Below are 15997 nucleotides of genomic sequence, written 5' to 3' on the forward strand. Positions count from 1 at the left end.
TTGACTAGGAGTTCTCCCTCTAGTCAATACCTCGCTCTTTACGCTAAAGTTCGAATTTTGTTCCAATTCTTTAAGATTGACCCCTGAATCACAAAGGCCGTTTAATTAGAATGAATAGCTTTTTTGAAAGTACTAAAAAAACTTTAGAGTTAAGAGCGAGGTGATGACTAGGGGGAGAACTCCTCATATACGTAATAATTTCTGTTCGGTTTAAGTTTTAATGTTGGTACTTACTTTCAGTTGAGAAAACTTGTTTTTTTATTTAATTTCTGATCGTTTTTTTTAAATAATGCTGGGAAATTCGGCACCCCTCGCCTTAAAAATTTTCCTTCACCTATGACAATTTCTTATATTAAAAGATCCTCCCACGTAGCCTCCTCCTCCGCACCAGAAGAAATACCTCCTGAAAACGTCTGCATGCTTCCAAGCACTGTATATAGATAATATAGCAGTTAGATCACAGCTGATGATTTTTGGCGCTTCATTCTCGGTGCGTACAGACAGCTCCTCCCACTTATTCTTTCATTAGTGGGTTAGTATGTATTTCTCAGTCACTGAAAAATGGTGAGAAATTGTATTATTCGTAATTGCGAAAGCAAAACGAAACTTGGTGAGCCGGCCAAGTGGCTTGCAACTGTCCCTTCTCACAGGTACGACTCAATTATATACAAATTATGACTTAATCTATTATTTATATACAGTGGACTTAACTGATTGGCCTATTTAATATTTTTAAAAAGGGGGCCGGAGGGTTGATTAAATTTTAGAAAATAAGGAAATTGCTTAAAAGCTTATTCAAGGTGATAGTGAAGTTTTCGAAGAAACTTATTCTTTTATGGCAGAAAAGGCCTATGAGCAGTCAAGCCTGAATTTATCCAACCTTACAGCTCCTTCGCTAGGTGTTGTTTCGATTCTGCAAGACTGTGACTCCATTTTTCTCGAACATTATATAAATTCCTGTTGGGACCCAGGACTAACCCATCCAATTTTGCTTGAGTGCAAAGACCTGAACTGGGAAACTACCTGCGAGGACTTCCCCCTTGAACAATTTATAAGATTTTTTTTGCGCGCACGTGGATATTACGAAGTAGGCTTAAACTTACGAAACAGGAAATCGAGAGACTTTTACCCATCACGGAAAATAAACTAGCAAGTAATTATTTTAGTTTTAGTAGTTTAAATATTTGATTATCTCTTTTTTTGAACAAAGGGGCAAAATTTTTAAAAACTTGTGTCTGATTATCTCCTTAATGGGCTCCTCAATACTACAGAATATAAAAATCAATCCAATATCACTAAACATAAGTGAAAAGTGGAAGTGACTATATTTAATTTAGCTGCAAGTCTACATTCATGCCCACCACGTAATTTCCCTTTGAGAAAAAATTGATAAAACTTTGGAACTGAAATATCAATGCAAAGCGCCAAATTTCATAATCAAATGTTATCAAGTTATGGCGTTGTTCAAATAAAACTTATTTTTAACTTGATTATCGCTGTAAATTGATTTTTTGTTTTCTTTCCATTCTTAAACCAATGTTATATTTACCTTTTGTATTATTACAGCCCACTGTATATACATTTATATAAACTTATATGCTGCATTACAGCCATACCAATTATTTTCCTTTCATTTTTTATTCTTTAATAATAATTTCTGGTCGTTTTGAGTTTGAGTTATTTTAGGCTTCTATTTCTACTGATCTTAAGTTTAATATGGCCTTTACTTTTCTTTAAAAAAAAACTTTCTTTTTTGTAAAGTTTTTGTAGTATATATATGTATATATATATATATATATATATATATATATATATATATATATATATATATATATATATATATATATATATATATATATATATATATATATATATATATATATATATATATATATATATATATATATATATATATATATATATATATATATATATATATATATATATATATATATATATATATATATATATATATATATATATATCTATATATATATATATATATATATATATATATCATATATATATATATATATCACGTATAGTATCATATATATATATATATATATATATATATATATATATATATATATATATATATATATATATATATATATATATATATATATATATATATATGTATATATATATGATATATATATATATATATATATATATATATATATATATATATATATATATATATATAGATATATATATATATATATATATATATATATATATATATATATATATATATATATATATATATATATATATATATATATATATATATATATATATATATATATATATATATATATATATATATATATATATATATATATATATATATATATCGGCGCGTACAAACAACTCCTCTCATTTGATCTGCCATCAGCGGTCCATTTACACTGGAACACGTATTTTGGCAGAAACTTTCTCAAAATGCCTTTGAAACCAACTCGAGACTTCGAAACCTACTTCTAATTCCTAAAAACATTTAATAATAACATTGTACTTCTAATTACCGATTTTCATATATGAATTGGAATAAATTAATTTAAAAGTATATTCTTTAAAATTTAGTGTTACAACGTTGAAGCCAAGTTTCACGTTCAAGAGAAATCTGACTTGTCTACCCGTGAAAAGATCTAATGTCGCTTATATTTATACGTTCTCCGGAGCACTTACATCTCGGTCCGGGTTCTTATAATGGGTGAGAAAAACCAACAAAGAGAAAAATCTAAAAAAAAACAAAAACAAACGAGACTGTGGCCAGTGGAGAGAAAAGAAAAACGCAAATCAACGCGGATATTTTGCCTATGTTCAAACAAGGCGTCTTCAGCACTTAAAGAAACAACAAGAAGAACAGGATAAAAAAAAAACAAGATAAAACTAAAAACCAATAAAACCACCACCACCAAAAAAAAATGTACAATTGGCGCAAACTGATCCACGTAGGGAAAAGATGCTATTATTATAGAGTTACTTCAGTGAGGACACCCGAGTAACTGGGAAAAAAAAAACCGTAAATTACTTTAATAATTCTGTTGTGAAATAATCCTTTTGTTAGCTATTACTGAAGCAAATCGTTTTTGTCTAACAGGTGAAATAGTCCCTTGGTGATTATTCAAAATCTGAACCCCATTATTGACTGTCGATTCATTTTTTGAAAGTTTACTGTAAAGTGAGTCAAAATTTAAACTACCTGTGTCCCTATTTATTAAAAGGCTAGCAAATATATTTTTTTTAAATTCTATTGCTTCTCTCGTCCATTGATTGTACCCATTATCATTTGAAATAGCTAAGGCTTCATCAAATTGTGCAAAATGACCTGGTTGAAGCCTAATATGTTCTGCTAAAGCTGAAACAAAAGTTTCTGGAGGCTTGCTTAATTTTAGGGTTTTTTCAACTGAATTTCGGTGTTCAATAAACCTTTCAACAAATTGTTGGTGAGTCCTACCAATATAAAACTTCCCACAAGAACACGGAATTTTATATACCCCACTTACTAAATTTCCCCGGGTTAAATCCTTACCAGAATTAAAGAAACTACACATTGGCCTCAACGATTGGAAACATGTATCAATACCAAATTTACGTAAAACCCGTGAAAGTTTTTCACCCAAACCAGGTACAAATGGTAATGAAATGAAACTTTTTGATACATCTAAATCTACAGACTGAGAAACCCCAATAACCCTACTATCATGTTTAACCCGTCTATTTTCAATTATTTTGTCAATGAACTTATTTGGGTAACTATTACAAAACAAAATATCCCTCAAGTATAACAATTCCGAATCCAGAAATTCCTGGGAACAAATTCTAAACGCTCTATCCACTAGTGAAATTACAACCCCCTTTTCACCAACACAGGGTGGCAAGAATGAAAATTTAATTCTATCACTTTTAGGGGGAGTTTCCCCCTTTTTTTAAAAATAAGGCAAATTTTTTCAGGCTTGCAGCTTTTGATGGGTAAGACTAAACTTGATGAACCTTAAATATTTGAAATTAGCATGAAAATCCAATTCTTTTGATGCATCTACTGGTATCAAAATTCCGTTTTTAAGAGTTTTGGTTACTATTAAGGCGGGTCGCTCCTTACTTACAGTTCGTTACCACGAACTGTTTGATGAACTCGTTCCATCAAAGGAAAACCCCTGTACAAAGACGGTGCGTTGTGTAGCTTGTGATTCGTCGTCTCTCACCTGCTATCACGTAAGATGTCCTGAAAACCCAAAAGTGATTGCAGAGAAGCCTAACCATGGAAATAGCGTCATTTTATGGAATATTAAATAAAAAAAACAAGTTTTTTTAAACTGAAAGTAAGGAGCGATATTAAAACTTAAAATGAAAAGAAATTAATCCGTATATAAAAGGGGCTGTCCCCTCCTCAACGTCTCGCTGTTGACGCTCAATTTTTTTATCGTAAAAAAAAATCGAGTTGTGAGAAAGTGTCAAACTTTTGCTTAAAGAGCGAGGCGTTATGGAGGGGACAGCCCCTTTCATATACGGAATAATTTCTGTTCGTTTTAAGTTTTAATGTCGCTCCTTACTTTCAGTTAAAAAAACTTTTTTTTTTTATTTAACTTTTGAACGTTTTTTAATAAATGCAGGTTTTGATCTTGGCTCGCCGTACATGAATAATTAAAACAAAATTTGTATATTAATTTACTTTTATTTGGTTAAATGGCTTTCTCGAAACTTGTTTAATTCTATTGACGAACGATTTTATTAGTAATAAATATACGTAACTTACGAATCAACTTACGTAACGAACTTCTATATTCATATATTTTTAATACGTATATTAGGGGGTTTGCCCCCTAGTCAATACCTTGCTCTTTAAGCTAAGTTCAAATTTTGTTCCAATTCTTTAAAAATGACCGCTAAATCACAAGGGCCGTTAATTAGAATAAATAGCTCTTATGAAAGTACTAATTAATCTTTGGCTTAAAGAGCGAGGTATTGACTAGGGGGTGAACCCAATCATATATGTAATATTTTCTGTTCGTTTAAAGTTTTGATGTTACTGCTGTTGCAGTTGAAAAACTTGTTTTTTTATATTTAATTTCTGATCTTTTTTTAAATAATGCTGGGAAGTCCGGCATCCCCTTCATAGCAATGTCCCTTCCCCCATGAAAAATTTCTTCATGAAAAGATCTTCCCACATAACCCCCGCCCCCCCCCCCACACTACCAGGAAAAATCTCCCCTGAAAACGTCTGTATACTTCCCAATAACCAATACTATATGTTAACATTGGGTAAAGTTCGAAAATTATTTTTTTCGCCAGCAAAACGTCTTCTAAGCCACGGTAGACCCTCTGGCAGCATTGCTACCTTATTCGAAAAGCACTTCCCATCGTCTTCGTAGAGACCTCAGCCAATCATATCGCTATTCAAATTGCGAATCTGACCGTTATTAACACTTACCTTCCGACAGATTACAAGTCCAAAAAATCTGAAAAATGCTTTGCTCTCGCGGCCAAACGTCTTGCAAAATGTGTTACCCGCTATGCTATGTCCGAAAAGATTCTGATTGGTGATTTTAATTGTGACTTATGTGACTTGACCTCAAGTCGATCAAATCTTATCCTGCAGCTTACCAGTGATCTAGAAGTTCTAATGAAAAATCGTGACGCAACTTATCTTCATCATACTGGGGCCACTACCAGTATCGGTCACGTTTTACCATCGGGAAATCTGTTCCAAAGCCAAGTGAAAGTGCTGTCTTCAATATACACTTCTGATCATTTCCGATAACTGTCAAAATAAAATTTTTGCTGCTGCCCCAGCAGCCAAGATTCCAGTCTGGTTTGTCAAAGAAGAGTAGGAAAAGACAGACGCATCATCTTTCCAATCTGTCTGTGATACAATCCTTCGCAAGATTAAGATCCCTTTCATTCTTTTACAAAAATCTGCAGTTATTTCCCGTGTCGATGCTCGTGTGCTTATGGACATTTATTGTGCTCTTATTTGCCATGCCACTAAATGGGGCATAAAAGCTGCTGTGCCGACAGTGAAAATCCGGCGTGGAACGCGAACTGTAGGTTGGTACTGGAACTCCGTACTGAAATCTGCGTGTCAGAATTCTAACTATTGGTTCCCAGTCTGGCTTGATTGTGACAGACCACGAACAGGCTGGGTTAACTGTGTCCAGAAACACGTTAACCGTGTATTTGCCAAAGCTCTAAACAAGCACAGGAGCGATTGCATAACGAATTTTTCTGAAAGCGTGAACCAAAATTCACTAAGGGTACTGATGGTATCTGAGGGGCTGCTTTTGATTTTAGTAGTGATCTTCTGATTGACCCCCTGAGCTTACTCTACCAAATGATATTCTCCTCTGGAATAGTGCCAAAATCTTTTTGCGAAGGTAAACTGATCCCCGTATCAAAGCGAGGTAAACCTTCCCACCTTTGCAGTTCGTATAGACCCATTACTGTATCGAATATTTTTTGTAAGTTATTTGAGTTGCTAACATGCGAGGAAATTCGGCCAAAGTGTTACGTTCCTTCGGGGCAGTTTGGCTTTCAGAAGGGACTAGGATGTGATCATGCCCTGTCAACTCTATGTGCTATGCTTTTGGATTCTGATGCAGCTAGTGAATCTCTAGTTCTTGGTAGCCACGATGTGCACCGTGCATTTGATTTGCTCGTGTTCGAACATATTTTGTATTCGACATATAAGAGGAGGGTCAACACTTCACTGATAGGAGCGTATCGGGATTTATATGGTAATTTCGTGGTCCGTATTTATATTCCTGGCGTGAGTGATATTCATGTTGTCTTACCGGTTTATGAGGGAATTACACGGGATCTATTGTTTCACCTGATTTTTTCAATAATGCAATAATAGAGCCACAATCGCAAATTGAATGTTCATGCATAGTTCGTGGTTTGAATATGTGCCTATATTGCTATGCTGATGACGTGGTTATGCCTTGACGGACCATTGCGCACCTCGAGGAGAATTTTAAAATGTTAAATGATGAATACCGGAAAATCGGTCTTAGTTTCAACGCAGCTATATCTGAGATTGATCTTTTTAATTGGAAAGATTCAACTGATGTATCTATTAGACTTGGTGATATTACCGCCAAGCCAGTGTCTTCGTTAATTTATTTGTGCCTCCCTGTCGGGACTTCAATGCGAGCTTCCCGCTCGCTCATAGTTAGCCATCTCCAAAAACCGTATTTCGGTGTCATATGGTAACATTGTGGCAAACAAACTCCGTTTTAATCGCATGATTTTAGCTACGCTGTATCACGCAACCGCGCTGCCACATATTCTCTATAGTATACCTTTCTGTAGAGTGCGTCTGAAATCAGAAATTAAGCAAATTCGGCACTACTACTTTCGTTATGCGAAGTATTTGTTTAGACTACCTTTGTGGACGCGTAACTCATATATTAACCTTGATTATAAAGTTACAGAACCATGTCAGTTCGTTAGAAAACAGATCGACAATTTTAACGCAAGGCTGTCGCAGGAGTGGTCGTCCCTCCTGCAGCAGTAGTGTCGTTGAAGTGCTTGTTCTGTATTTTTTTGTTTTTGCTTTCTCTTTTTTTGTATTATGTTGTACTCTGTATTTTTGCTTTTTTGTAGTGACGGGATAGAAAATAAATAAATATAATAATAATAATAGTGCAACTTTGCTCACGAGCGCTTATTAAGATACCGATATGGGTAGGGAAAAAGTAAACAGAAGGCAATATGGGCCGGGGAGGGGGGAGAATAAGAAGGAAAAGAGTGTCAGTAGGCTCATGGGCGATTCTAAGTATTTTCGGCTAAATAATTTCCGAAATGAAATTCAAATTTTTTATAAAATAATCATATTATTCAAAATCAGTAAATGGAAAACACTTTTAGCTTGAAAAACAGTTTTACGACCGTCTAAAATAAAAAAAAAGTTTTATTTGAATACCTACTCTAATTCTTCAGTGTTCATTTAGTTTATTTGCTCTTACTGAAACAAGAGCAAATGGGGAAACATGAACGGTTGTTACTATACAGTATATTGTTTTACAGGACATAGGCTAAGTCGTTCAAATATTGGTTTTGAAATTAGCTAATGTTCATGACGTAGTGAATTGAGTCTTGAATAGAGATAATACTGGTATTATGATGTTGCAAAAAAAGATTTCTTTATCATTCCCTATATTAAGGTTTACGAAGATTTTGGTCAATATAATAAAGTCCTAAATGAAAGTTTAATTAGAAGAAAAAAGAATAACTATTGGGGTATTTATCTATATAGCAGTCAAGAAGGAAAAAACGGAAATAAAAGAGAACACATCAATACTTCCCATGCAAAAAAAGTGATTTTCCTTGTTGTTCAAGCTAGGGGATTTCCTGAATAGGGTTTTCGGGCATGGTAATTCCAATGATGTACTTTTATTTCGATCCAATTTGATTTCAAAGCAATTCATTTTGATTTCCTATTGTCCAAAGTTCATCCTTTACTTGGTTGTAGCTACCACTGCAACCACGATTTGCCTTGATTTTTTTGGTGAATTTATAATAAGATACACAGTGTATCAAGCCAATCAATAATACATATTGTGTAAATTCCTCACGGAAAAAAATATTAGCAAGACTAACACTATATGGCTATACAAAATGAACAGTATGCAGAATATAAGAAGCTAATTCACAATTTTCAGAAGCTAGTCCACTGCCTTCAGAAAATTTTTCGGTAACTTCTTATGTTTAGTATGATGAAAAGTCACTGTGGTCTTCGCCATTATTTAGAATCTAAAGGTATGTATTCCAATATCTGCTTTAATTTTTCAGTGCTCAAATAGCTTCATTCCTCTTGCCCAAACCAGAATTAGTTGGAAAATATGAACGACTAAATACTATAAAGCTTACTTGTTAATTTTGTTTACCCTCTGGGCAACATATCATTTTAAAGTTTCACATTTGAGTGCGGTAGGCACAACAGGTACCACATTCCAAACGCTTTTGAGGATTTCCATCAGATTTGCTTCAAAATAGTATTGTGATAAGCTGTACAGGTGCCAGGGGCGTAATTTTCTATGGGTCAGGGAGGGCATCTGCCCCTTCAAGACCTCAGTCCCCCCCCCCCGACCCCAGTTTGCTCCCCCCCAAGCTGAAAATTAATTTCTTCAAAAATCTTGTCAAAACTAAGATAAGCCTGCATAATTTAAGCATCCACAAAACGGGCTAGTTTCCTTTATTACCTTTTGACCTTTTTTGGTACTATATGGCTCATTTTTCGGTCTACACTGTCATTTTCACTTAATTTGTGAAAATTGGTTCCAATCCCCCCCCCCCCTCCAGGATTTTTACGAAATTATGCCACTGTAGGCACCTGTATCTCAATGTAAAAAAACGACCTAATGGTGAATAGTAGAATAATTTTGTCAAATAAAAATCCCTCGCTAACTGGAGTGAGTTTGTTTTTCAAACAGTTCGTGGTAACGAACTGTAAGTAAGGAGCGACCCGGCTCAATGGTAACATAAACTCTAAAAAACGGAATTGATACCAATAGATACATCAAAAGAACCAGATTTTAATGCTGATTTCAAATATATAAGTTTCATCAAGTTGAGTCTTACCCATCAAAAGTTACGCGCCTGAGAAAATTTGGCTGATTTTAGAATAAAGGGGGAAATACCCCCTAAAAGTTATAGAACCTTAATGAAAATCACATTATCATATTCAGCGTATCAGAGAACCCTACTGTAGAGGTTTCAAGCACATATCTACAAAAATGTGGAATTTTGCATTTATTGCCAGAAGAAAGATCCCGGATGGGCGTTTATTTGTTTTTTTCTTGTTTTTTTTTTTGTTTTTTTTTTCCCATGGGTGATCGTACCAACCCAGTGGTCCTAGAATATCGTGGGAGGGATCATTGGAGCGGAAATTAAAAGTTCTAGTGCCCTTTTTAAGTGACAAAAAAATGGAGGGCAACTAGGCCCCCTCCCACACTCATTTTTTTCCAAAGTCACCCGATCAAAATTTTGAGATAGCCATTTTGTTCAGTATGGTCGAAAATAGGATTAATATGTCTTTTAGGATGACTTAATCCATCGAAGTTCCCGGGGGGAGGGCTGAAAGTTATGAACTTTACCCAATGTTAACATTTAGTATTGGTTATTGGGAAGTATACAGACGTTTTCAGGGGGGATTTTTTCTGGTAGGTGAAGGGGGGGGGGTTCGGGGGTTATATGGGAGGATCGTTCTATGAAGGAAGTTTTCATGGGGGAAGGGGCATTGCTATGAAGGGGTGCCGGATGTCCCAGCATTATTTAAGAAAACAATCAGAAATTAAATAAAAAAAAACAATTTTTTCAGCTGAAATTAAGATACACCATCACAACTTAAAATGAACAGAAAATATTACGTATATGGTTTGGTTCACACCCTAGTCAATACTTCGCTCTTTAAGCCAAAGATTTTTTTTATTACTTTCATAAGAGCTATTTATTCTAATTAACGGCCTTTGTGATTAAGGGGTCATTTTTAAAGAATTTGAATAAAATTCGCAATTTAGCTTAAAGAGCGAGGAATTGACTAGGGGGCGAACCCCCTAATATACGCATTAAAAATATATGAATATAGAAGTTCGTTACGTAAGTTAATTCGTAAGTTACGTATATTTATTACGAAGAAAAACGTTCGTAAATAAAATTAAACAAGTTTCGAGAAAGCCATTTAACCAAATACAAGTAAAATTAATATTCAATTTTTTTTTTTAATTATTCATGTACGGTGAGCCAAAATCAAAACTTAATTCAAAAACGTTCAAAAATTGAATAAAAAAAACAAGTTTTTTTTAACTGAAAGTAAGGAGCGACGTTAAAACTTAAAAGGAACCGAAATTATTCCGTATATGAAAGGGGCCGTCCCCTCCTCAACGCTTCGCTCTTTACGCTAAAGTTTGACTTTCTCACAGCTCTATTTTCTTTAAACAATAAAAAACTTTAGCGTAAAGAGTGAGGCGTTGAGGAGGGGACAGCCCCTTTTATATACGGAATAATTTCTGTTCGTTTTAAGTTTTAACGTCGTTCCTTACTTTCAGTTAAAAAAAACTTTTTTTTTATTTAATATAAATACAAATTTTCAGTGTAGGTTCGATAGAGTTTATAAGAAGATAGATTATCCTAAAACTGAATTTATTTCCCTAAAAATGTTTTTTACTAATGTGTCTTAGTTACTCCAGAGTCGACACCAAATTTCACGAGTGCATAAGTGACGTCAAACGCAATGAAGCAGACGAATGCAACAGTAACGTCAAATATGTGTTTGCACTGTGGTTAAAAATATTCCAAAAGTAATATTTTTAGAAAAAAAAATTGAAGAAAATTAACATACTACTGTTGCCCAATATTTTCACTTTATGCTTTCTTATGCTTTTCTGCTACTATACCTAGTTGATAAATATGCCGAGGTAATACTGACACGCAATGCCTGGAGGCAGATAATGATTTATTTTTCAAGAATTTTTATTCTACTTTACCACCTTGTGTAGCATTAGTTTTGTTGAGGATAAATAAAGTTATTGGTTGTCCTGATAGTTGTTGATCATCCTTATTTTACTTCAATAGGTTCTGTTTTGGATTATCAAAGTGCTAAGACATCGCATTCTTGATAAAATGCCTTACTTCTCTGATTTCATATTCATTAATGCCTTAGTTCACAGGCATGAATGTTAGCTTTAACATCTATGACTTCTATAAGACCACAACAACAATGACTGGCAAAAGAAATTAGACTGCATCAATAGGAGAAGACTTTGATTATATTCTCTTCAAACTCTTTACGTCTCAAGTAAAAGGAGAATGAAGTCTAATGATAATCAAAACGCCAGGGAACTAAGACCTTAGTTTTCTGGTCATGTTAGGATTCCTTAAATGTCATTAGAGAAGCATCTTCTTAGAATTTTGATAACTGAAAAATGTTTATAATGCTGTCTTTAAAGTGGCGGTCACAAGCGTGTCTAGCTAGAATCCCATGTCTAGACACGTGTCTAGCCAGAATCCAATTTCTAGGCAACGACCGTTCACATATAAAATTCGGAGCTTAGCTAAAATTACAAATTTAGTATCAAACTGTCATTTCTAGCCAATCACAGAGCTTATGCGGGCAAAACTTTCGAAATTGTAATCCCTATTTTTACTGTCACAAGCTAATGGATGAAATAAGCAAAGCAATTGCCTTAATGTGCTTCATTATTATGTCTGGTGTTGCATATTTGCCTAAAATGAAAAAAAAAAACAATTAATGAGAAAACAAAAATTAAATTTCAGTTTACAAATGTAAACAAAAATGATAAAAATAGTGGATCTTGACACATTCTGATTGGCTGTAATCAAAAATCCTAGACATTGAGTTCTAGAATCTAGAACTCAATGTCTAGCCAAGCACCTTGTCTAGCGTGTCTAGCTAAGCGCCGAATTTTACTTGTGCACGGTCGTTGCCTAGACATTGGATTCTGGCTAGACACGTGTCTAGACATGGGATTCTAGCTAGACACGCTTGTGAACGCCGCTTAATGGATTATTCTCTATTTATTGGACTACAGTGGCGTCAGTTTTTCTTCTTCGCTTTTTTTTGGAGGGGGCAGGGGGCTTGTATACCCCAAGATACTTTTTATCCCCCCGGATCATGAAAAATGTATTTTTTGGGTGTTTTCACTGAAAAAAATTGCCCCCCCCCTCAGATGTTGAAGAATAAATTTGCCCCCCCCCCTGGATTTTCATGAATTTGACAGCACTGACAACACGCGGTGGGTAATTGTGATGTTTTTCAGGACTGGCAAAAAAAAGATCAATTAATGACAAAATTTATATACAGCAAAAATTAAACATCCGCCCCCCTCCCCCAACAAAGACAACATTCCTGAATGAATGTCTTTTTATTTTGGACAGTGACTTCCTTACCCTCGTCACCAATTTCTCCCTTCATAGACAATCCAGGTAGACCAGGCATGCCCGAAAGGCCATCGGGTCCTGGTAGGCCAGGAGAACCAGGAAAGCCCATAAGTCCAGGTAGTCCGGGAAGACCAGCTTCACCTGGGTCACCTTCGGGTCCTGCAAAAGAATGTAGGATTATAGCATAACTTTTTGGGCATAGAAGAACAAGTTTCAAAAATCCAAATCACAAATAGTAAAAGATTACCATGACGCAAACACTAAAGAGGATATGGCAATGAGGGGATTTTAAATACAGTGAATTGTGAAAGAAAACTAAGTGAATATTCCAGCTATATGTGTAATATCCATCATCAGCAAAACAAAACAACAGAATAAAGACAAAATTCAGCCTGCGATAACACAAGAAAAATAATGCTAGAAACCATCATTAAAACAGCCTTAACATCATGGCATAGGCAGGTTCTGCTAGAATTCAGCTAGGAAAGAGTCTCTTGGTTTTAATATAAGAGGAGTCATTAAATTTGAAGGCAATTTTTATCAGAGGCAACGCTATAGGCAACGCTATAGGCAACGCGATAGCGTTGTCTATAGTAAAGGCCATACGGCTCCAATGTTTTATTATTTATTTTATTTTATTTTTTCAGAGGCACTTCATATGGAAGGGGTCGTCATATAAAATTTAAAGGGGGTTCATTTGATTGGAAATCGAGAATTCTAGTGCCCTTTTTTAATAGTCGAAAGGGATTGGAGGGAAAATAACCCCCCCCCCCACGCCCAACATTCCCCCAGACACATCCAATCAAAATTTTGAGATAGCCATTTTGTTCAGCGTAGTTGATTTCCAGATAGAAAATATGTTTTTGAGGAGGACACTTCCCCAGACCCCTCAGGGCAATGATTTTACGTCATGCCCGGGGGGCATATAAGAACGATGTTGGCAAAATACATTATTTATTATTTTTTTCCTTTAGAGCAGGGCACTTCGTATCGAAGAAGTTGTCGTAGAAACTTCGAAAAGGGCTCATTCAATTGGAAATTTGAGTGGCTTGTACCCTTTTTAATAGTCGAAAGTGATTGGAAGGCAACTAACACCCCTTCCACACCCACCATTTCCCAAAACATATCTAATCAACATTTTGAGATAGCCATTTTGTCAAGCGTAGTTGAATTCCACATAGAAATTATGATTTTGAGGAGGACACTCCCCCACAGCCTCCATAGCAAGGGTTGTAAGTTATGCCCTGGGGGCATATAAGGTTTTTATAGAATACGTTGTCGTAGAAACTTCAAAAAGGGATCATTCGATAGGAAATTGAAATGGACCATGCACTTTTTAATAGTCAACAGTGATTGGAGGGCACCTAACCCCCCTCTAATGCCCCCCATTTCCCCCCACACATCCAATCAAAATTTTGAGATAGTAATTTTATTCAACGTAGTTGTAAGTTCTGGAAATTTGGTATTTGAGGATGACAACCCACCCCCCTCACCGCCCTCAGGGCAAGGGTTTTAAGTTAAGCCCTGGGGGCATATAAGGTTTTTGTATAGACAGCGTTGTCGTAGAAACTTCAGAAAGGCCTCATTCGATTGGAAATTTAAATGGCTAGTTCAGTTTTTAATAGTCTAACCTGATTCTAAGGCATTTAACATCCCATCCACGCCCACCAATTCCCTAAACATATATAACAGAACAATAGGGTTAGCTATTTTGTTCCACATATTTAAATGTTCTGGAAATTTGAGTCTGGTCGGTATACACTTTCCAAAGACGGCAGGGGCCCGAGTTATAAGTCATGCCCTGGCGGCAGGTGTGGTTCATATGGAAGGAATGCTCCTACAAACTTCAAAGAGGGCTCATTTGATTGGAAATTGAAAGTTCTAGTTCAATTTTTAAGCGTCAAAGATATTGGAGGGTAACCAGCTCCCCCCCCTCCCCCTAAGCCTCTTTTCTCAAATACATCCATTAAAAATTGTAAGATAGCTATTTTGTTCAAAATAGTTCAAAGATCATATAGCAAAAATTCCGGTGTCAACACAACCCCCCAGGGCCCAGGGGCAGGCGTTGTAAGTTATGCCCTGGGGGCATATATGGGTCTTACGGAAGGGATGCTCGTGTTAACTTCAAAGAGGGCTCATTTGATTGGACATTGAAAGTTCTCTTTTTAAGAGTCAAAAGAGATTGGAGGGCACCTAGCCCCCCCCCCCCTTCACACCTTTTTTTTCTCAAACCCATCCGATAAGAACTTTGAGATAGATTTTCTTTTTTAAAAGTTCAAAGACCATATAACAAAAACTCCGGGGTCGACACAGCCCCCCAGGGCCCGAGGGCAGGTGTTGTAAGTTATGCCCTTGGGGAATATATGGTTCTTATTGAAGGGATGCTCGTAAAAACTTCAGAGATGGCTCATTTGACTGGAAATTGAAAGTTCTAGTTCAGTTTTTGAGAGTCAAGAGATTGGAGGGCAACTAGCCCCCCCCCCACGCCCCGTTTTCCCCAAATGCATCCGATAAAATTTTGAGATAGCCATTTAGTTAAAAATTGCTCAAAAGTCAGATAACAAAAACTCAGTTGTCGTCACAACCTCCCAGGGCCCGGGGGCAGGCTTTGTAAGTTATGCCCGGGGCATATATAGTTCGTATGAAAGGGATGCTCGTACAAACTTCAGAAAGGGCTCATTTGATTGGAAATTGAAAGTTTGAGTTCACTTTTAATATTCAAAAGAGATCCGAGGACAGCTATCCCCCCCCCCCCCCCCTCGTGCGCCTTCTTTTTCCAAACCCATCTGATGAAACTTTTGAGATAGACATTTTGTTAAAAATAGGTCAAAGGTCATATAAGAAAAAATCCGATGTCAATAAAACCCCCCAGGGCCCAAGGGAAGAAGTTCTAAGTTATGCCCTAAGGGCATGTATGGTTCTTATGAAAGGGATGCTCGTATAAACTTCATAGAGAGCTCATTTGATTGGAAATTGAAAGTTCTAGTTCACTTTTTAAAAGTCAAGAGTTAAGGGCAACTAGCCCCCCCCCCGCACTTTTTTCCCCAAACCCACTCACTACAAATTTTGAAATAGCCAGTTTTTTGGA

General features: G+C 35.7%; 1 protein-coding gene across 1 annotated transcript in view; it reads right to left on the minus strand.

Annotated features, from left to right (window-relative positions):
- LOC148941432 (uncharacterized) overlaps positions 1–15997 on the minus strand; it is a 364996-nt gene that overhangs the window by 217977 nt on the left and 131022 nt on the right. Inside the window, exon 8 of the mRNA XM_089104420.1 lies at positions 12919–13068. Coding sequence (XP_088960546.1) covers positions 12919–13068 — 150 coding nt within the window. The remainder of the gene's footprint in view (positions 1–12918; positions 13069–15997) is intronic.

The sequence above is a fragment of the Artemia sp. Qi Xiang Cuo genome, chromosome 18 (assembly GCF_049724085.1).
Source record: "Artemia sp. Qi Xiang Cuo chromosome 18, ASM4972408v1, whole genome shotgun sequence".
NCBI lineage: Eukaryota > Metazoa > Arthropoda > Branchiopoda > Anostraca > Artemiidae > Artemia > Artemia sp. Qi Xiang Cuo.